This window comes from Carcharhinus amblyrhynchos, chromosome 3, assembly GCF_965287045.1.
Source record: "Carcharhinus amblyrhynchos chromosome 3, sCarAmb.v2.hapA, whole genome shotgun sequence".
NCBI lineage: Eukaryota > Metazoa > Chordata > Chondrichthyes > Carcharhiniformes > Carcharhinidae > Carcharhinus > Carcharhinus amblyrhynchos.
In genome coordinates this window covers 4,741,037-4,764,146 of record NC_137326.1, presented here as the reverse complement: position 1 = coordinate 4,764,146, position 23,110 = coordinate 4,741,037, and the positions used below count along the sequence as shown (strand labels likewise).

General features: G+C 42.8%; 1 protein-coding gene across 2 annotated transcripts in view; it reads left to right on the top strand.

The window, feature by feature from the left end:
- The window catches only part of abtb1 (ankyrin repeat and BTB (POZ) domain containing 1), a 46,943-nt gene extending 28,518 nt beyond the window's left edge, over positions 1-18,425 (top strand). For both annotated transcript variants that reach the window (XM_080218643.1, XM_080218644.1), the window contains 5 exons: positions 114-229; positions 3,363-3,461; positions 6,168-6,335; positions 11,454-11,654; positions 16,163-18,425. In XM_080218643.1, coding sequence (XP_080074769.1) covers positions 114-229; positions 3,363-3,461; positions 6,168-6,335; positions 11,454-11,654; positions 16,163-16,369 — 791 coding nt within the window. In that variant the 3' untranslated portion in view covers positions 16,370-18,425. The remainder of the gene's footprint in view (positions 1-113; positions 230-3,362; positions 3,462-6,167; positions 6,336-11,453; positions 11,655-16,162) is intronic.
- The last annotated feature ends 4,685 nt before the right edge of the window (positions 18,426-23,110 follow it).

Here is a 23,110-nt window from a genome sequence, read left to right as displayed (position 1 = left end):
GTAGCAGGTTGAAGGAGATGAGCGCAGATAATCTTCTGGGCTGTCTTCTGAGTTTTCTAAATTTGGAAGTGGATGGTGTAGTTGCTATGTTTCCTGTTTTATTTTTAATGCAGTTTCCTCAAAGCCTGGGACTTGGGTGAAAGTTCTGACGTTGGAACCTGGTGAAAATTGCAGGCTGCAAGACGATCTAGCCATACTTGCTGACTGTGCACTGCCCGCTGAGCTGCGGGTAGGTTCTAATTTTCAACAGTTTAATAAAATACAACATTTGCAAAGCACCTCTAGGTTTTTGAATTGATTTCCCATTAGAGACAGGTTAGCAGAGATGCTCAAAGAGGGAGAAACTGTTTCTGTCGCAGAGAGTGGGTAACCAGAGAGTATAGGTGTGTGTGTGTATATATAATATAATATATAGGATATTCAGATATAAGAACAAAGATCTGAAGTGGGCTGCCTGAAAAGGTAGTGGAGCAGATTCAAAAGTAACTTGTGAAAGAGAAATTAGAAAAAGACTTGGATTTTACATGGCTGTGTGGAAAAGGCATCACTGGGACACAAATTGGATAGGTCTTTCGAAAAGACATGTTGAGTTAAAGTTTTACTCATCAGTCACAAGTAAGGCTTGCATTAACACTGCAATGAAGTTAGTATGAAATTCCCCGTGTCTCCACACTCTGGCACCTGTTCGGGTCAATGCAGCTAACCAGCACGTCTTTCAGAATGTGGAGGAAACCGGAGCATCCGGAGGAAACCCGCGCAGACACGGGGAGAGCATCAAACTCCACACAGACAGTGACCCAAGCCAGGAATCGAACCCGGGTCCCTAGCGATGTGAAGTAGCAGTGCTAACCACTGCGCCATCGTGCCACCCAAAGTTCTGTGTTATTCAGTAGCTAGTGTTGAATAATTCATGAAGGTATGAGTAAAGATTACAATATTCATTGCAATATTAATCCTAAACTAAAACAAACAAGCATTATTTTATATAAAAAGTAAAAAATATAAACACTTAAGATAAAGGCAAAATACTGAGGATGCTGGAATCTGAAATAGAATCGGAATCTGATTTCCTTTTCAAGAGAAAGCATCCTTCCTTCCCCAGAAGCTAGTGGAGGCTGGGTCTTTAGTTATTTTCCAAGGCTGAGTAGATTTCTGTTAGACAAGGGAGTCACGGGGCAGACAGGAAAGTGGCGCTGAAACGACACAGTCTTACTGAATGTTGGAGCAGGCTCAAAGGGCCGAATGGCCTACACAGCCTAAGTTGTTCTTAGTTCTGTGTGCTCAAGGAAAGTGAGGGATGGGCAATAAATTCTAGTCTAACCACAACGCCCGTGAGTGAATAAATTAAAATAAATTCAGTTTTAAGAGCTGTGAATTATTTTGAGATTCTCTCCTAATTTTCATCCTACATTTGTAAACAGTGTGGGAAGAGATTTGCAAATGGACTTGGAATGTTTTGTATTATTAAATTCGTCTTGGAAAGTTTGTTCAAGAATCCATATTCTGTTTTAGCTTTATAACTTTACTGACATAATTCACATAAGCTCCTTCATTATTGTACCACATAACAAACATGATTTAATTTAAAGCCTAAAATACGGATATGTAATTGATATCTTCATGCATATTTTATGCCCAGTAAGTGGGTGGGTGGGAATTGGTAAGAGACTGTCTAACATGTTCCAAATGTAGCTGTGACGTAGGAGCTTGGCTTAGTATGCTGCCTCTTGTGAAAAGCCAGCTGTACGACTTGCAATGTAGATTCTGCCATCTCTTCCCTCACTGCAATATTGCACAGGATCAGGAAAACTTATGAAAAGGCTGTTACTGAAGGATCCAAACAAGTAACTTGCACTAATTTCATGTGTTAAACTACCAGATCAGAAACCCCAAAGTACATTATGAAGTCAGACTAGACCCTAACAATGTTCTATTTTGGCATTTGTGTGAGGATAAGATGTTTCACTCTAGGTCTGATTCTACTGTCAAACTAGGAAGTTTTTATTGAAACAAACTTTATTTAACACACAACCGATGAATTAGCTTAAACTTTAACAATTGGACAGTACTTAAACATGACCAGATACAAGTCTTAGCTGAATTTCAATTCAAGCAAAACTCCTCTTGTAGACTCAAACCCCTTCTTTAAAATTAGTTAGTAAAACACAAGCTTACTTGCTGTGATTTACGTTACCAGCCCTGGAGAGCAGCCTTTTCAGAGAGAGTCCAGGCAGCAACTGCTTGTATTTTAAAATGAAACTGAAACCCTTTCTTTCGTGCAAGCTTAGCTCCTCCCATTAATAATTTATTCTCTATTCTGGAATTGCAGGGGGAAACTAAATAAGCACAAATATGTTAGCTCTGCTTAAAGTAAACACTCCATGTCTAAAATAAGTACTTGTGCTCTTAGCTGCTAATTTGAAAGCTTTCCTAGACAAATCGGCACCTGGCAAAACTGATCTGAATTCTACAAATACCCCTTACAAGAAACGTAATATAAATATATTTCTTAAAGGCACTGTGTTATCATACATGCTATAATTCTGGGGTTCTCCAGACTTTCCATTTTCACTCGTTTTGCTTATTTCTAAAAATGTAATCAGTGTTTAAAAACCCAGCTGTTAGGGATGGAAGTCTGCTGCCCTCACTTAGTCTGGTGTGGTTGACTCTTAACTGTCCTCTGATGTTGCCTCGCAAATAACTCTTTTATCAAACTCCGACTAAGCACATGGATGACTGCAGTTTAACACGGAGGCCTGCTGTGGGATAGGTAGCGATGGGCAGTCAATGGCTGGATCCCAGAATTTAAATTTAAATAATGTGGGCTACTAGTTAGACTAAAGCATAGCCTTGAATTCTAGCTGGAGTGGGGTGAGACGAATGAGGAATGGTGACGAGGCAAAAAAGGGGAAACTCTTTCTGGGAACACTATATTTTGCACCCTCCCTTTCTCTGTAAATAGTAAGAAGTCTCTTAACACCGCGTTAAAGTCCAACAGGTTTATTTGAAATCACGAGCTTTTGGAGTGCTGTTCCTTCAGGTGAGAGCCACTGACCTGACGAAGGAGCAGCGCTGTGAAAGGTGGTGATCCCAAATAAACCTGTTGGACTTCAACCTGGTGTTGTGAGACTTCTTACTGTTCCCACTCCATTCCAACGCTGGCATCTCCACATCATCTCTATGAACGAAATGTTTTGTTTGTATAGCCCACAGGAAACAATACTTTTCACTGTATTCTATTACATGACAATAATAAATAAATCAAAATCAAATGAAAAAGCCTCCCCTGCAGAATGTATTGTGTCTTTTTAAATATTGTATTGTAATGTCATGTCAGTCTGATTTTGCTCTTTCTGTTCCAGGTTGGTTTCGGTGAGCTGCCTTTTGACAGCATCGACAACTTTAACAGTTACCCTGACCTGAGCTTCAGAGTTGAAGGCTACATCTTCCTGTGCCACAAGGTCTGTAGGCTCATGCTGAAAGCTCAGTGGCACAGTGGTTAGCACTGCTGCCTCACAGTGCCAGGGACCTGGGTTCGATTCCTGGTTTGGGTCACTGTTTGTGTGTGGAATTTGCGTGTTCTCCATGTGTCTGTGTGGGTTTCCTCCGGTTGCTCCGGTTTTCTCCCACAGTGCAAAGATGTGTGGGTTAGGTGGATTGGCCATGTCAGATTGCCCCTTTGGTGTCAGGGGGAACTAGCTTGCGTAAGTGCATGGGGTTACGGGGATAGGGCTTGGGTGGGATTGTGCTTGGTGCAGACTCGATGGGCCGAATGGCCACATTTTGAATAGTAGGGATTCTATGACACTGCCTGTTATTAACTGTTTTTTTAAAAAAAAATCATTGGCTGGAACATCTGGTATTCTTTCTCAGAAGTCACTCTAATTTGTTGTTTTGACTGACATGCCTGTTTTGGTATACAGTGTGTCACAAAGATAATTGTATGTACATTTTTGTGCCATGCTTTAAAAAGAAGAATGAGGTGATCCCATTGATGTGGGGTTGCAGATCCTAGACAGCCTTCTATTTCCAGAAGTAGGAACATGCCAGATAATGTGCTGTCTTTGTGATACTGTGACCTTGTGTCCAGTGTTATAAAAATTCCACAGATTCCACCACATCCCCATAATAATTTTTTCCTGCATAAAAATTAGTTATGCAATTAAACATATATTTAAGTCAGTAAAACAATAAAATGAAGCTAAGTGGGACCAGCGTTTGCAGTGTTAGACAATTCAGTACCACAGTTCATAATCAGTCCAACATAAATCTGCTGGATCTGTCTGTTTTCTGAAAAAAAAATTCTTTTGTTGGATGTGGGTGTTGCTGTCAAGTCCAGCATTTGTTGCCAATCTTTAATGGCCCTTGAACTGAGTGGCTTGCTAGGCCATTTCGGAGGTAGTTACAAGTCTTCCGTATTGCTGTGGCTCCAGCCACCTGGCCAGCCTAAGTAAGGATGGCAGATTTCCTTCTGTCAAAGACATTATTGAACTACATGGGTTCACTAATCAGTAGATGCGTGGCCACCAATACGGAGACGAGCTTTCAATCCCAAATTTTATGAATTGGATAAAAAGTCCAACAGCTGCCGTGATGGGTTTTGAACCTGTGACCCCACCCACACACCCCCACACAAAAGATTACCCTGGGTGGCGTTGTTACTAGTCAGTGATAATACCAGTAAAGCATTGGAAATGGACTCTCCTGTATGCACAACTTGAGTGCAAAGCTTCGATAGTTTGCCTGGCAAGGCCTGCATGCCTCCACAGCATTGCTGTCTTGCCTGTGACAGAACATACTGGCTGTTGAGAGTTCTGGTGTGGCCAGTGTCTAGCATATCCCAGACATTTGTGTCAATTACAATGGTTGCACAGGCTCAAGGTGAGAGGGGGAAAGTTTGAGAGGTGTGCAGGGCAAGTTTTTCTTGCAGAGAGCATGCTGCCAAAGGTGGTGATGGAAGCAGGCACATTTAAGAGGCATTTGGATGGGTACGTGAATAGGGAGGGAATAAAGGGATATGGGCCGTGTAAGGGTAGAAGGTTTTTTTTTTAGTTGGGGTATCAGAATTGGCACGAGCTTGGAGGGTTGAAGGGCCTGTTCGTGTTCTGTACTTTCCTTTGCTCTTTGTACATCTGTGTGAGAACAGTACCTGCCAGGTGCTCAGTTGCTGCCAACAAACCTCTGCACCAGGTCACACAATGCTGCGCACTCTGGACATTCAAAGGAAAGGTCAGACTTTTCAGCCTCTCCTTTCCCATTTAGGCTTGGCTTTTCTTTTGCACCAGCCCCTTTCTAAATTTGAATCTGCTTTTATGTCATTTTAATTTCAAAATGAGCTTGATTTCAGCCGCGGGTCATTTTCAGTCTGTTATCGGTGCCCTGTATCCACTATTGGAGCTTCCACTGCCCATTGATTCTGTCTACACTTCTCGCTGTCTCAGCACAGCAGCCAGCATAATTAAGCACCCCATGCACCCCGGACATTCTCCCTTCCACCTTCTTCCGTCGGGAGAAAGGTACCTTCCCTGTTGTAATCAAACTTTTGAATGGACCTACCTTGCATTAAGTTGATCTTTCTCTACATTCTAGCTAAGACTGTAACACTACATTCTGCACTGTCTCCTTTCCTTTTCTATGAATGGTATGCTTTGTCTGTAGAGCACGCAAGAAACAATACTTTTCACTGTATACTAATACGTTTGACAATAGTAAATCAAATCAAAATCTGACACGACAGCCAGTGAGGAAAGTAAGGGTGAGACGCACAGAGCAGGCCTGGCCCCCTGAGGCTCAGCTTTAGCGATGCGTCATGGAAGCCCAGGTTAAAGCGACATAGCAGTCAGTGGATAGGAGGCAGCCTGGATCCAGCGAGTGCTGCCTTTGCAACCACTGCATTGACAGAGACTGCTCCTTCTGTTCCTCCTGCGCCTGAATCCCTCTTGCGGACCATCAATTCAGAGCTCCTATATTCGGCCGTTCAGCCTCGTAAATGTTGTTCCCAGTGATGTGATGGGGCGAGAGCAAGGCCGTGGGAATGGTTTTGAGTTGCTGTAGCAAAGAGCTGGCACAGATATGATGAGATGAATCACCACTTCCTGTGCTGTGAGCAGTGTGGCACTGCGACTGTACATACGGTTGACGTTGCTATCTTGTTTTTGTGCTTGCAGGCATTTTTTTGCAGTCGCAGTGATTATTTCAGGGCATTGCTGCAGGATCATTTCTCTGAAAGCGAGGAACTTCAGAGTCAGCCCAGTATCCCCATGGTGACACTCCACAATGTGACAGAGGAAATCTTCATCCGAGTCCTTTACTATATTTACAGCGATGATACTGAGGTATGATTGGGTGCAGCAATTAACAGAAAAATTTTCTTTTATGTACAGGTAGATATTAAATAAATTAGTTCCCCTCGATGTGCCACAGTTAAATAAATAAATCTGTGTTGGGAGATTGGGGAATACCTGTTTACCTGTTGTTTAGAGTTCAGGTTTTCATTGTGAAAATTAAGATGTGTACAAAATTACTGGAACCAGCTAAATTGCACCTCTCTCCTGCGGTCACCTTTGGTAACACAAGATTTCTGCTTAATTTGTTCAAACTCAGAGTATACATTTGAAGGTTGGTTTTGAATAATGGCAGTGTTTCCAGAGCTTGTCCATACAAACCATTGCTGTTACTTTTTAATTCTGACATGGCAAACACCATTGGATAGCTCTTCATAAACATGATGGACTGAATAGCCTCCTTCAGCACAGTTAAGATCCTTTGAAAGAAGCTTATCTGGTTTGAACGTTTAGTAGATATTGCAAAAAAGCACTTGTTGAGGGAGGACATTGGGGAGACAGAATAAGTGTTTATTGGTGGTAGTAGTTGGATGGAATTAGCATATCAATTACCCTTTGAAAAATTAAAGTGGAGCTGTGAAGAAATATTCTAAAAGCAGATGGAGGTTAATTTAGACAAATGTGAGGTGATGCATTTTTGGTAGATTGAACCAAGGCAGGACTTATTCAGTTAATGGTAAGGCGTTGGGGAGAGTTACAGAACAGAGAGATCTCGGGGTACAGGTTCATAGCTCTTTGGAAGTGGAGTCACAGGTGGACAGAGTGGTGAAGAAAGCATTCGGCAAGCTTGGTTTCATCGGTCAGAGCATTGAATGCAGGAGTTGGAATGTCTTGTTGAAGTTGTGCAAGACATTGGTCAGGCCACACGTGGAATACTGTGTGCAATTCTGGTCACCTTATTATAGAAAGGATATTTTTAAACTAGAAAGAGTGCAGAAAAGATTTACTAGGATGCTACCGGGACTTGATGGTTTGAGTTATAAGGAGAGGCTGGGTAGACTGGGACTTTTTTCTCTGGAGTGTAGGAGGCTGAAGGGTGATCTTATTATAGATTTATAAAATAATGAGGGGCGTAGACAAGGTAGATAGTCAATATCTTTTCCCAAACGTAGGTGAGTCTAAAACTAGAGGTTTAAGGTGAAAGGAGAGAGATACAAAAGTGTTCAAAGGGTCAATTTTTTCACAGGATGATGAGTGTCTGGAAAAAGCTGCCAGAGGTAGTAGTGACTGAGTGAGTGGGTGAAGACCTGGCAGATGGAGTACAACGTTAGCAAATGTGAGGTTATCCACTTTGGTAGAAATAATAATAGGAGGGATTATTTTTTTAAAGGGTGAAAAGCTGCAGCATGCTACGGTGCAGAGGGACCTGGGGGTTCTTGTGCACGAATCGCAAAAACCCAGTCTGCAGGTGCAGCAAGTGATCAAGGCGGCGAATGGAATGTTGGCCTTTATAGCGAGGGGGATAGAATATAAAAGCAGGGAGGTCTTGCTGCAACTGTACAGGGCACTGGTGAAGCTGCAACTGGAGTACTGTGTGCAGTTTTGGTCACCGCATTTGCGAAAGGATATATTAGCCTTGGAGGGAGTGCAGAGAAGGTTCATCAGGCTGATACTGGAGATGAGGGGGTTAGCTTATGAAGAGAGATTGAATAAACTGGGCCTGTACTCGTTAGAGTTTAGAAGGCTGAGGGGGGATCTTATAGAGACTTACAAGATAATGAAGGGGCTAGATAGGGTAGAGGTAGAGAGATTCTTTCCACTTAAAAAGGATAGCAGATCTTGAAGACACAGCCTCAAAATAAGGGGGTGGTGGGGGGGCAGTTTAGAACGGAGTTGAGGAGGAACTTCTTCACTCAAAGGGTGGTGAGTCTCTGGAATTCTCTGCCTGTTGAAGTGGTGGAGGTTACCTAGTTGAATATATTTAAGTCATGGGTAGATAGATTACTGATAGATAAGGGAATTAGGGGTTATGGGGAGAAAGCGGGAAAGTGGAACTGATTCACTTCAGATCAACCATGATCTTATTGAATGGCGGGGCAGGCTCGAAGGGCTAGATGGCCTACTCCTGCTCCTATTTCTTATGTTCTTAATAAAGGCGGGTACAATTTTGTGTTTTAAAAAAGCATTTAGATAGTTACGTGGGTTAGATGGGTATGGAGGAATCTGGGCCAAATGGAAGCAATTGGGATTAGCTTAGGGGTTTTTTAAAAAAAAGGGTAGCGTAGACGAGTGGGGCTGAAGGGCCTGTTTCCATACTGTAAACCTCTATGACCATGTCTAATTCTGAAAATCTATTGGAAGGTTGTTGAGCATTTTGTTTATCGGTTTTATGTTCTAACACAGTTATGGAAAAGTGATGCAGGAACAGAGCTAGATGTGGGGCAGAATTTTACCTTAAATCAGATCTGAGCTGTGTGCCCTGGGCACTGGTATGAAGCAAGTAGTGCAAATTGGAAGCAGTCCTGACTGACCAGCTTGGCTCAGCTGCCACTTTGTCTGCCGAGGCAGAAGGTTCTACTTCAGACCAGCTCCAGGATTTCAATACCTAAGCCAGGCTGATCCCCTTTTTTTTGGTCGAGGTGTTAAACTGAATCACTACCTGACTGCTTCAGGTGAAAGTGAAAGATCCCACAATGAGTTCTCATGACTCCTGACCCACACCTCTTCCTCAGTTAGCATTGTCAAAGCCAGATCGACTGGCCATTCATTTGCTTGCTTACTGTGGGATCTTGCTGTGAATAAATGTGGCTGCTGTGCTTGCTTACATAACATTAAGTACGCACACTTCAAAGTAACCTGATGAGAAGTCCTGAGGATGTGCAAGGTACTGTATAAAGAAGTCTTTTTTCCGTCTTATTTTGGGAGCGATTGATCGTTCGATTGTTCTCCAAATTCACAGCAATGCTCTCATTATAGCTATAATTAAAGAAGCAGCACTGTGTCCCAGTGGTTAGCACTGCTGCCTCACAGCGCCAGGGACTAGGGTTCGATTCCCAGCCTTGGCTCACTGTCAGTGTGGAGTCTGCACATTCTTCCTGTGTCTGCATGGGTTTCCTCCCACAGTCTGAAAGGCATGCTGGTTAGGTGCATTGGCTGTGCTAAATTCTCCCTCAGTGTACTCAAATAGGTGACAGAGACTGTGATGACTAGGGGATTTTCACAGTAATTTCATTGCAGTATTAATGTAAGTCTACTTGTGATACTAATAAATAAACTTGAACTTAAAACCTAATTAAAAGCTTTTCTCTCAGTTTGAGCCTGGTTTGGGAGTGTCATACTGGCTGCATTGTAGAGAGAAGCAGAACACAGGCATAAACCAGTGAGAAGGACAAAAATAGCCAGGGTCAGTGCCCCTTGTGTAAACAGATGTAGCCAGCTTTACTTTTCCAAAAAGGGATTACAGCGGTTCCACAGTGTAGGATTTGAATTAGCCACTAGGTAGCAGTAATGATTTATAAATTTTGAAATCAGACTGCAAAGTCTCCCAAGTTGACTTTCAAGCAGAGTAACTAAATGTATTTATAAATACTGCCGTGGTTTATGAGAGCCACTTCTCATTTGTTATGACAGTGTCAGCCAACCAAAGGAAATGGTGATTGCTGTAGAAATTGCTTTGTATTTGTTTATAGCAGCAGAATGTGGTGGCGATCAATGAAAGCAGGAACTGAAAAGTGCAAACTGCAGCATGCCCAACCTCCCATACAGAGGCCCAGGCTTGAAAACCTGCACTATAATGTGTCATAGGAAAATAGAAACAGGACAAGCCCATTCAACCCCTTAAAGTTTATTCCACTATTTAATTGGATTATAGCTGATTTGACCCTCCATTTCCATTTTTTGATCTGGTTTATTATTGTCACATGTATTAGTATACAGTGAAAAGTATTGTTTCTTGCATGCTATGCAGACAAAACATATTGTTCATAGAGAAGGAAAGAAGAGAATGTAGAATATGGTGTTACAGTCATAGCTAGGATGTAGAGAACTCCATATCCCTTGATACCCTTGTCTAATAAAAATCTTATCAGTCTCCAGTTGACCCTGCACCCTCACCTCCAGCATCTTTTGGGGGAAAGAAAGAATTCTCTTATCCTTTGTGTGAGAGAGAAAATGAGCTTACTGCACTTTTGTTCTGGGAGTCTCTGACTAAGCCAGCATTTATTGCCTATCTCTTATTGTCATTGAGAAGGTGGTGGGGAGGCACCTTTTTGGAATGGCTGCAGTCCATGTGGTTCAGCAATACCAATAGTGTCATTAGGAGAGATCCAGGAGTTTGACCCAGTGACGGTGAAGGGCAATTCTAACGATTGAATGTAGGGCAGAACTAATGAAACCCTGGGGGTAGGTCGATAAGTTCTCTGATTAGCTGGAGAAGGTGAGTGCCGGAGGCTGTAGGTGGGGGTGGTGCAGAGCTAGTGAAACCACTAATTGGAGGGACACAATTTATTGCTTGCACCAAGACGCAAGCAAACACATTTTTCTTAAAATAGATTTTTGAGGCTGTGAGCTAGCACAGTCAGATGCAGCGTAGAAAAGTTACAGTGCACAAGGAGGCCAAAAAAGAAAGAAAAAAAGAAACTTGCCATTCGTTTTAATCCCACTTACCAGCACCTGATTTTTAGCCTTGTACATTTAAGGTGAGAGGGAAGAGGTACAAAAGGGTCCGGGGGGCAGTGTTTTCACACAGGGTGGTGAGTGACATAACGAGCTGCCAGAGGTAGTAGTGGAGGTAGGCACAATTTTGTCTTTTAAAAAGCATTTAGACAGTTACATGGGTGAGATGGGTATGGAGGGATATGGACCAAACACGGGCAGTTGGGAATAGTTTAGGAGTTTAAAAAAGGGGTGCATGGACAAGTTGGGCCGTAGGGCCTATTTCCATACTGTAAACCTCTGACTTTAAAGCACTTCAGATCCAGGTACCTTGTTAAATGATTTGAGCTTTTGAGCCATAACCACCAACTTAGCCAGTGAATTCCAGATGCCTGTTAGCCTTTTACAATTTAAGCTTCTTATGGACAAGGAAATGGACAAGCTGCAAAAAAAATGTTTTGGATTAGTTTGATTAGAGTAAAACAGTCCTTTTTAAAATTTTTCTCCTGTTTCCAGTTATCGCCGGAAAATGTATATGAGGTGCTGTGTGTGGCTGATATGTATCTGCTGCCAGGCTTGAAGAGACTGTGTGGGAAGACCCTTGCAACCATGCTGATGGAGGACAACGTGGTCAACATTTGGAGGACGGCAAAGCTTTTCAGGCTTTCCCGACTTGAGGACCAGTGCACGGAGTACATGGCTAAAATTATAGAAAAGGTGATTATTGTTTGGGACTGATGATGTAGCAGATGTGACTTTTAAGTATGCCCAGGAGGGACCAGCTCCTGGCCCACTGATACAAGTTAATCAGAGCGGCTTACACCAGGGAGCCCACTGGATGGGAATTGAAGGGGCAGGCTGGCTGTCACTGCAAGAATTAATAATCGCTCGAAGTTCACCAATACATGAGCTGAAAAATTACATCTGGCTATAAACAAAAGTTCAGTTAAACACCACACCAAATTCCTCCTTGCTGTACAGGGTGCTGGACAGACCCTAACTTTATTGGGTGACCAGAACAATATACATTTCTGATCATCTAATCATGTGAAGTGTTTTGTTGTTCCTGGGTGTAGCAGATCCTTAAACTGAGTGTTGCGGGAGTTAGTCATGAGAACAGGTTAAGTAAATGGTACTTGTTTTGTTTTGCAGGAAATAACCTCACGGTGACCTTAATTAAGGATTGCTACAGCGATTAATCAAATTGTTCCATGTTCACTGTGGTGAAGGGTTGATGTGCTTGGGGATACAAATAAAAACATCTCGACATTAAGACTGAGAAATTAGGGCTGGGCAGAACTTTATCACCCAAAGGATAATAAACTTGTAGAAAGGTTACCAAGGAAAGGGCACTGAAGTGTAACTAGGTTCAAGAAGCAATTAAATGCTCGTCAAGAAAGAAACCTGTTAGAAGTACATGAGGTTATTCTGGCCAAATAGCCTTTTCGTGTTCAGATGTATGTTCTTAACAATCTATTAGGTTTTCTACTTGAACCATTGCATTCCTTTGCTGATTGTAATTTCATGAAATGTTGGAGAGGTAATTTCAAGATCTTGACCCAACGACACTGCAGAGATGATGATGTGTCCAGCTCAGAATGGTGTGTGACTCTGGTGGGAGTGGGGTGTAGGAAATCAGGACTTTGATTCATTTATTCAGTTGTAGATCTTTCATTATCATGGAACCAACCAAACATTTACTTGGCATATCACAAAGCAAAATATATTAATGTCCATTTATGCAGCAAAAGAGTCGAGGTTTAAAACATTGGAACAGACCCTTTGGCCCAACTTGTCTATGCTGCCCTTTTTTAAACCACTAAGCTAGTCCCAATTGCCCACGTTTGACCCATATCCCACTATACCCATGCTTCAGATACCCAAAAACAGATATTCTTCAAATCTCTAATTTTGCTTGTGGTTTATGAACTTTGCAGTTGTCTTTTTCATGTTTCATGCTCGCTGTCCTACCTAAAGTAGCCTGTTAACTATCCTTTTCAGCGCAAAACTTACTTCTCTTGGAAAGCTGAGGTTAGTTACAGCGACTGGGTTATTATATATTCAGACCTCATTATGATCTCGCACAGCATCAGGCAGTTAGTTCATTGAGAGAGTATGTCTCGCTTGGCTTGGGAAAGCGCTGGTTAAGATTTCTGTAATGGCAAGTGTTTATTTTAGGAACTCTAGAACCTACGTCTTTGAATTAGATTTGAGACAGTGAGGAGGAAGGAGAAGTGCTGCATTAATGAGCTTGGTAGCCGAAGGCAAGTCATCCAAATGAAGAAAACCATTCAGTACATTTGGTCTCGTTAATCTAAATTCCCCACCTTCCCCATGGAAGAATCTAACTGAGAGCTGTGTCCTGGTCTCAGTTCCCCTTCCTGTTCCATCTGTTGAATGCCTTTGCCTGCTAGAAATTTATCCTTCCTAATCCCGAACCTGTGTCCTTTAGATTTGCCATTCTGGTATATTCAAATGAATGGCATACATAAACTGTCTCTGCCTGACCATACTTTGATTTCTTTGCGAAGCTAAAGCTAGTTTTAATAACCTGACTGCTAACCATATTGACATGAGCAAAGTTGGCATGGATCAGGAGAAGTTGGACTTCATGAGCTGTGTGGCTCAGTGCTGTGCTAAGTGGCGCCTTTACCTATCCGATCATTCTTTGAGAGGCTGGAAATGTGGGTTGTGATCAAAATTTCTTCCCACCATCCCCCTACCCCAATATTGAGCCTTCCCAAATTTGGTACGACTTTTTAATTGGAGGAAAATACATTCTTGTGCTGCGTCAGCAAGTCTACGAAACAGTGGTATTGACGGAGCCATAGGAGGGGTATACTTGCCTCCTCAAAGTAGTTTTGAACCAAACAGAATGCCTTTCGGATCCTAACCCACCCGCCTTCCACAACCCATGAATGGTGACGTGAATCATGCCCTACCATGTAAGAGTAGGTTTCAATTCCATTGCAAAGCTGACCCATAATGAGCTTCTTTGTCTTTTAGTCTTTCCACTCACCATTTCTGGCCTGGAGCTGCTGTTTACTGATGGCAACCTTATTGCTGTAAGGGCCCCAAACCAAACTTTCCCTCAGCACTATCACAGAGCAAAACACATTAATGTCCATTTATGCTGCAAAAGAACAGATAATCTTCCAATCTCTAACTTTGCTCAAGGTTTGTGAACTTTGCAGTTGTCTTTTCATGTTTTTTGTGCTCGCTGTCCTACCTAGAATAGCCTCTTAACTACACTTCTCAGCGCAAGGCTTGTTTTCTCTTGGGAAGCTGAGGTTAGATGCAGTGACTGGGTTATTGTATATTCAGACCTCATTATGATCTGGCCCAGCTCCAGGCAGTTAGTTAGCAGTTAGCTTGTTACTGATGCTGTATTTGGAAAAGTATTATTTCAGTTATTAAGAGTTTACATGTTAAAGTGCAAGGCAGTGTGGCAATGCTTAAAAATTGTTTAATAACAGGATATGCCAGGCAAATACAATTAATGTTGTTTTAAAATGAAAACAATTCTTTATTTAAGGACCACTTAGTTCTGGAGTGGAAATGTTTCTCCCCTGAATACTTGTGTGACCCCATACCAAACTTTCAATGTGATTATCTGTCAAATAGATTTATATTACTATATTATAAATCTCCAGCTGTGCCTCAGAACTGGAACCATTAACCACTTGGGTTCAAAATGTAACTTCACACTTCAGACTTAAAGACCGACATCTGCATCTCCTGTAAAACCACAGATAAACTAAAGGGCGCTTGCATCTCTTTAGCATATTTGTGACCTCAGGGTCCTTAAGTGCCTTATAGCCAGTTAGAACTTGGCTGTATAGGAGTGAAATAGAAAACATTTTGAGCGGGATTTTCTGGCTGCGCAAAACTGGGAAATCCCGCCTGAGGTCAGTGGACCTTTGCATTGTCTGCCCCCTGCCTGCTATGATTGCCTTGGTGGTTATCTCAGTGGTTTAGGGAATATCCTGAACTCCTCCTCCAAAAAGACATGATTGAAATTTTAAAGACAGATTGGCAAGATTTTTATCAGGACACAGATTTACCAGAATTCTCCCTGCTCTTAGAATCCTCAGAACCCTGTGCATTTACTGTGGCCAATCCACATAACCTACACGTCTTAGGAAGCTAATGGTTAATTTAGCTTGGCCAATCCACCTAACCTGCACATCTTTATACAGTGGGAGGAAACCGGAGAACCCGGAGGAAACCCACACAGATATGGGGAGAACATGCAGCCTCCAAGGCTGGAATCGAACCCAAGTCCCTGGCGCTGTGAGGCAGCAATGCTATTGAATATCAGCACAAGATCTTTCACATCCACCTGAGAGGACAGACAGGGTCTCAGTTTAATGGCTCAATTGAAAGGCAGCACCTGTGGCATACTGCACTGAAATGTCAGCCTGGATTCTGTGCTCAAGTCTCTGGGGAGTGGGGCTTGAACTTGGACACAAGGCTGCACTGAGCCAAAACAGAAGGATAGTGGAAGGGGAAGAAAATGTTCAAATGTACCAATTTACTGAAGATGTGTTGGTAATTTTGCTTTCACACAGCAGTTCATTACAGTGCCATTCACACCATCTCTAAATATCATTTGGTTCTGTACATGTCCCATTCTTGCTGCCTTTGGCTCTGCTCCATCAACTCTGGCAGCACAGTGGTTATCACTGCTGCCTCACAGTATCAAGGACCCGCGTCTGATTCCCAGCTTGGGTTACTCTCTGTGTGGAGTCTGGACATTCTCCCCATGTTTGTGTGGGTTTTCTCCCACTCAAAGATATGCAAGTTAAGTGGATTGGCCATGCTACATTGTCCCTTAGTGTCAAGAAAGCTAGCTAGGGTAAATGCATGGGGTTAGGAAATGGGTGAGATTGTGGTTGGTGCAGACTCGATGGACCAAATGGCCTCCTTCTGTGCTGTAGGGTTTTATGATTAAATGGACTCTTATTATTTAATATCTCTGTCTTCTGCCCAATCATAGATTGCCCCTTTTGTTTTTCTGCCCTCCTCCATATCACCTACTTAAAGCTATGACATTTCTAACCTTTCCTGGTTCTAATGCAAGGTCATCGATCTAAAGTATTAACTCGCTTTCTCTGTGCATGGATGCTGCCAGAACCCGCTGATTATTTCTGGTATTTCTGTTTCTAATCCAGAATAATTAATACTTGTTTCAATCGCATTTTGTTTTGTTCACACTGACCCAGCTCGTGGAGTCGGAAGAGTTTGCTGAGGTGGTGAAGGAGGATGCTGCAGGTGTTGAGGACCGACAGGAGACCGACTCCATCCCTCTTGTGGACGATATACGCTTCCATGTCACCAGCAATGTGCAGACTTACAGTGCCATCGAGGAGGCTAACCAGAAACTCAGAGCTCTGGAGGAGCTCCTGGCACGACTGGAACTGGAGTGTTAAGAGATTAATTGCTTTTCCATTGCGACTAGCTACATAGATCATGTTGGAGGGCAGCACTGAGAAGAGTGAGCCTGTGCTCAGGCAATATGGTTCATTACATGTGAACTTGACTACATTTTAATGCGATAAGAATCAAGGACATGTATTTGAGAGACAGTGTCCCATTTTGTTGGCCTGCGTTTAAATGCAAGTTGAAAGCAATAAGATGGAGTTCATGTGAATGTTCTCTATCCCTCTGACATAGCACGTATTCCTTTGTGGTTCTCATTCTGTCCAGCTCAATTGACTTGTCTATTTGGGGCAACATCAATATCTAGATTTTAATTGGCCACAGACTTGTGAGAAACCCCAGTGAACCGAAAGAACCCTTCAAACACTGCTAGACTGTCACCAAATGTTGGAATCCCAATTCATGGCGTTGTGAAACAAGAAACTTTACTGTAGTTTGAATAGGGAATATCTGTTGACATGTGTAAGAGAAAAGTCAGCGTGACCGTCTTATCACCCGAAATGTTCTATTTTTCTGTTTTCTTCAGCCAATGTGAATTTTTTTAAAAGTTCCAGTTCCAGTCCTCTGCAATTTCTGTTTTAACTCCTGTGAAAGTGCTGTACCGACTTGACCAACAAACTTGTTTGGCCAGCCAAGGAGATTCCAGACTGTTGGCAAATGGAGAGAAGCTAGAAAAACTGCATTATTCTGAGCAGCTAATTTTTTGGTGGTGGCCTGTATCGCATGGCACCCACGTATTGAGTCAGTGAAGTTCCTATAGGTTAAAAGTGCCTAAAGAAGCAGTTAGCCTTGATGGTCTCTTCTGCTCTAACTAATGAGGACTAAACGGGACAAGGGAGAGGGCATGTTGTCTCTACTTTCTCTCAAAGAGTGAATGCTGTTTGCTGTCTGAATTGACTTTTGCATACCCATTTCGTATTGAGTATTTAGTATTAGCTTCACAAATGACAAGGATGTTTTGATCCTGCCCTTTGCCCCAGATTCTTTGCCGTCATTCATGTTGGGCCACAAGTAGGCCATTTGGCCCGTTGAGCTTGCTCTGCCAGTTTGCAAAGTCATGTCATCTCTATTCCATTCATTCTAACTCTTGCCTCTCCTACTATTGCTTTCCATATAAGTATCCACCTTCCTTTTGAAACCTTTTCTGGATCAACTGCTGTGGAAACATTGAGGAGGAGGAGGGTGTGGAAGTCTTTCGTTTTCTTTCTTTCTTTCTCTCTCTCTCTCTTCTCTCCCCCCCGCCCCCCCCCCCCCCCCCATGGTGCTGACTGCTTCTGGGACGTCAGCCCACAAGCACCAGCAGTGTTCCAGCTTTTTCATTCTTTCATTTAGGTTTAACCTGGCCTCTAACCTAACTGGGAAAGGCTAACTCAGTGAGTGCCAGTGGTTGAACCTGGGACCTTGCAGTTCTGGAGAGATTATCAATACCAACTCTTCTCTGTTTCCCTCCTCATGGCACCACCAGGGGAGTTGGTCACAAGAGCATCCAGTTTTGGTCTGTTTAGATTCCCGTCTAAGCAGGCTTACAAAATGTGAGACTTGTTTCTTTTAGAAGAAAATTGCAATTTAGAACTTATTGCAGTGCAGTTTAGTTTTTAGTCTTTCCTTCGCAAAATGTGAATTCACCAGAGTTTGAGTGCTTTAGGGTTGTTCTTTGTTATCTCATAACAGCCACGAAGATCACTATTTTATGTAATTTAATATGTATGTATGCATATAAGTTTTATATAATATGCATTTAAGATTCGATATTTGGTCCATCTTGTAGCAGCAGATGCAATTGGAACTGCTGAAAGTATTGGAATGGCTCCTTTGATATAGATAACAGATTACATATTGAGGCATTTGTTGCACTTTTCTCATTTAATTATTCAGCACTTCCTTCAGGTTTACCTCGATGCAGACTTTTCGCATATGTGATAGAATTCAAGCAATGAAATTCAGATACGCCAGGGTGGCTTCACATTTAAAATGTAGCGTGATCTGTTCTCCATGCAAATGAATGTTATAAGCTCAGTTATTTATAAATCGCAATATGTTGTTACTTAAGAATTTGTGCTGGTATGAGTTCCTGGATGGAGAAACTGCTTTCCTTGCTGGGAAGTCTTTAGTGATCATTTGATAGAATGTGGAAGGACAGAGTGACACAGTGGGGTGCATATCACTCCAGACCAGTGGGGGTCTGCTGGCTGTTGGTGGGGGTGGGGGTTTGTGTAAAAATGGGTTTGGGGACCACATTAGGTAGGCTAATCCATGTATTTAAAGTAAAAAGTTTAATAGTCACAGGTAAGGCTTACATTAACACTACAATGAAGTTACTATGATATTTCCCTAGTTGGCATAGTCCAGCACCTGTTTTGGTCAAGGCACCTAACCAACACGCCTTCCAGACTTGGGAGGAAACCAGAGCATCTGGAGAAAACCCATGCAGATATGGGGATTACATGCAAACTCCACACAGAGTGACTCAAGCTGGGAATCGAACCTGGGTCCCTGGTGCTGTGAAGCAGCAGTGCTAACCGTGCTACTCATCCTAGTGAGGACTACACTGGCATTGCCTGATTATCAGTTCCTGTGATGATTTGAAATTTTCCTTACAAGCTCCATGGTTTAGATTGCCTGTAGTTTTGGAACTCCTTGCTCGTGCAGGAGGGGGGCAGAAATGATTTCTGTATCTGTATCATATAATCCCGACAGTGCAGAAGAAGGCCATTCGGCCCATTGAGTCTGCACCAACCACAATCCCACCCAGGCCCTATTTCCATAACCTCACAAATTTACCCTGCTAGTCCCCCTGACATTAAGGGGCAATTTAGCATAGCCAATGGACCTAACCCGCACATCTTTGGAGTGTAGGAGGAAACCCATGCAGACACAGGGAGAACGTGCAAACTCCACACAGTGACCAAAGGTCAGAATCAAACCCGGGTCCTTGGTGCTGTGAGGCAACAGTGCTAACCACTGTGCCACCCACATAGATAAATACTTGAGGAAAGTCACATTTATGCAAATATGCTCCTGTGCTGAGCAAAATATGATTCTTGCGTGATGTTTTTAATTCATCACCTCGTATTGAACCCACCTGTCACCATCACTAATTGCCAGTACTTCATGTCGGTGTTCTGCAGTTCCAACCACTAGACGCAACCCAGAGCCAGGATCCATAATGGCCTTCCTGGGGGATTTTGCACACGGTATGAACAGCGTGAGCATTCTTTTGCACTGAAAGAAAACTTCCTGCTATCAGTCCTCGATTTGCCCTTCTTGTTTAACCTGTTCTTCTGTCTTCCTTCCTATTGTTAGGGCTGATCTTGAAGTAGCATTGTGCTTCCCTGACTGGGGGATGGTGGGCTGTATTTGTGAATCAGTGCTTGTTATTTTGGTACAACTGTGTGATTGCTAGACCGTCTCAAGAAAGTAACCCGTATTCAACCAGGTTGATATGATCGTCACATATAGACCAGACAAGATAGGGACGATGGACTACTTTCTCTGATGGAAGCTCTGATGAAGAGTCATGCATACTTGAAATATTATCATAGAAGCCCAATGGCGCAGCAAGAGGCCATTCAGCCCATTGAGTCTGAGTTGAGACTCCAACAGAGCATCCTACCAAGGCTCATGCTTGCCCTGATCCCATGTATTTACTCCACTAATCCCCCTAGCCTGCACATCTTTGGACACTAAGGGCCAATGTAGCATGGCCAGCCCACCTAACCTGCACATCTTTGGAGTGTGGGAGAAAACTGGAGCACCCGGAGAAAACCCACGCAGACACAGGGAGAATGTGCAAATTCACAGACAGACATCCAAGGCTAGTATCGAATCCAGATCCCTGGTGCTATGAGGCGACTGTGCCACCATGCTGCCCGATATCTCCCCATTGATGCTGTCAGACCTACTGAAATTTCCAAGCATTTTCTGTTTTTGTTTTAAGATTCCAGCATCCACAGTATTTTGCTTTTATTTTCCTGAAGGGATGTTGGCTTTTACAACAATGCAACAACTTCATGGTTAATTTTGTTTGATACCACCTTTTGAAAACTAAATTAAAAGTTCCCAAACTACTGTGGTGGGAATTTAACCCCAGGTTCTGCATTGCTAGTCCAACATAAGCAATATACTTCCATGCAAACGTATTTGTTTCTGGATGGAGAAGCTACTTCCTTCAACGGGAGGCCTTTGCCAACTATTTAATGAAATTTGAAAGGACTTTCTCATTGAGTACAGGCAGTGTGTCTTTAAGCTAGATTGGAATCATCAAAGTGCCTGGTGTATCTTAGAAGAGTGGCATTGACTCAAGTTTTCTCATTGCCACAGTAAGCAATATCTCAACACCAGGTTAGAGTCCAACAGATTTATTTGGAATCATGAGCTTTTGGAGCGCTGCTCCTGCATCTGACCTTCAAGGAGATCAGAAAAGGAGATGAGAATATTATCTTGGAGGGGAGGAGGGAAATTAAGAATAATATCACACTCCTTTGCATCTTCACTCAAAACAAATCTTGGGATGTCTTTGAATTACTAAAAGTCTCACCGTTGATTATTTTCGGGAGCAAGAACTTGGCAGCAAACACAAAGCTGACTGACTATAAATTTAGAAAATTGCTGGGAATCTCAGCAGGTTTGACAGCGTCTGTGGGGAGAGAATAGAGCCAGGGTTTTGTCTCCCCGCTGATACTGTCAGACCTGCTGAGATTTTGCAGCATTTTCTGTTTTTGTTCTAGATTCTAGCATCTGCAGCATTTTGCTTTTAACTATTCAATTTAAATCTCACAACATCAGGTTAAAGTCAAACAGTTTGTATGGAATCACAAGCTTTTGGAGCGCTGCTCCTTCATCAGGTGGGTGAACAGCTTGGGTGACTGTGCAGAGTCTGCACTTTCTTCACCGTGTGTGTGTGTGTGTGTGTGTGTGTGTGTGTGTGTTTCCTCCCACAGTCCAAAAGATGTGTGCTGGTTTGGTGTACTAGCCATGCTAAATTCTCCCTCAGTGTATCCAAACGGGTAGTGGAGTGTGGCAACAAGGGAATTTTCACAACAAGTTAAAGCAAACTACTGTGGATGCTAGAACTGGAAACCAAAAGGGAAAATGCTGGAAAATCTCAGCAGGTCTGGCAGCATCTGTAAGGGATCATCTGGACTTGATTTTCACAGTAACTTCATTGCAGTGTTAATGTAAGTCTACTTGTGACACTAATAAATAAACTTTAAATTCTGCCTCTCCAATTCCCTGCTATTAAAATCTCCTCCTGCAAGCTCCCACAAACAGCAATACGATAATGATTAACATCAGAGAATAATTATCTAATTGAAGGGTAAATATTGGCCAGCACACCAAGGATAACTCCCCTGCTCTTTTTGGTAAATAGTGCCATGGGGTATTTTCTGCATCTATCTGAGAGGTTAGACGGTATCCCTGCTTTAACATCTCACCCAAAAGACAGCGCCGCTGACTCAGTTCTGCACTGCAGTGTTAGCCAAGGTGGATGTGCTCGAGGGAGACTTGAAGCCAGGTCCATCTGACTCAAAGCTCAACACTATGTATTGAGCCACAATTTACTCCCCAAAGGTATATAAAGAAATATTAAAGGCAGATGACAAGAAGTAGGTTTTCAGGAGTGTCTTGAGGAGAGGATAGAATTAGGAAAGGAATTGCAGTGCCCAGAACTTAGGCCACTGAAGATTGTGAAAAATAGCTACTTCAATGAACAACTAAAAGGCAGAAGATCGAACTATAAACCATAAAGGTGAAGAATGGAAGTATTTTTTTCTCTATGCAGAGAGTGGTTAAGATTTAGAATGCGCTGCCTGAGTGTGGAGGCCAAAGGTTCCGAAAAGGATAATTATCAAAATAGAAAACATTTTCAGTGCTCCAGGGAAAATGTCAATGAATAGGATTTGTGAATAACTCGTACAGAGTCAGCACGATAGTCGAGGCAGCATGGTGGCACAGTGGTTAGCACTGCTGCCTCACGGTGCTAGGGACCTGGTTTTGATTCCCAGCTTGGGTCAGTGTCGGTGTGGAGTCTGCACGTTCCCTCTGTGTCCGCATGGATTTCCTCCAGGTGCTCTGGTTTCCTCTCACAGTCCGAAAGGTGTGCTGTTTATGTGCATTGGTCATGCTGTGTTCTCCCTCAGTGTACCCGAATAGGCGTCTGAGTGTGGCGACTAGGGGATTTTCACAGTAACTTCATTGCAGTGGTAATGTAAGCCTACTTGTGACACTAATAAATAAACTTAAGAACAACAGGCTGTATAGGTGCCCTGTTCTGTAAGTATTCAGTGATTTCTTGTGTGTGTGTGTGTGTTTGGATTTTGTTTTTGTGACTATGTATACTGTGTGTGTGTGTAAGTGTGTACACGTGTTTCTAAGCCTTTCATCCACTCCATTTCCTTTGTGTATTATAATCCCAGTTGAACTAATTTAGTTGTTTTCACCCAATTGTCAATGGGGGGTGCGGGGTGGGGAGGAGGAGGTTGTCACTTTTGACTCGTTGAGCTGAACCTGGGAAATTCAATTTGCCAGAACATCTTCAGAAATAATTGGAAACTGTCAGCGAGCAAAATCAATTGCAGCTGAAAGCTCCCTTGCAATTCTGCATTGACACGAGTGGTAATCAGCGTGTGTCCTGTGCTACACAAGCTTGCTGTGCCGGCAGATAACTTGAGTACCCAAGGAAATTAGTTCTGCTCCCCACCAGTTTTAGAAGCATTTGTTCAGATGGGGCA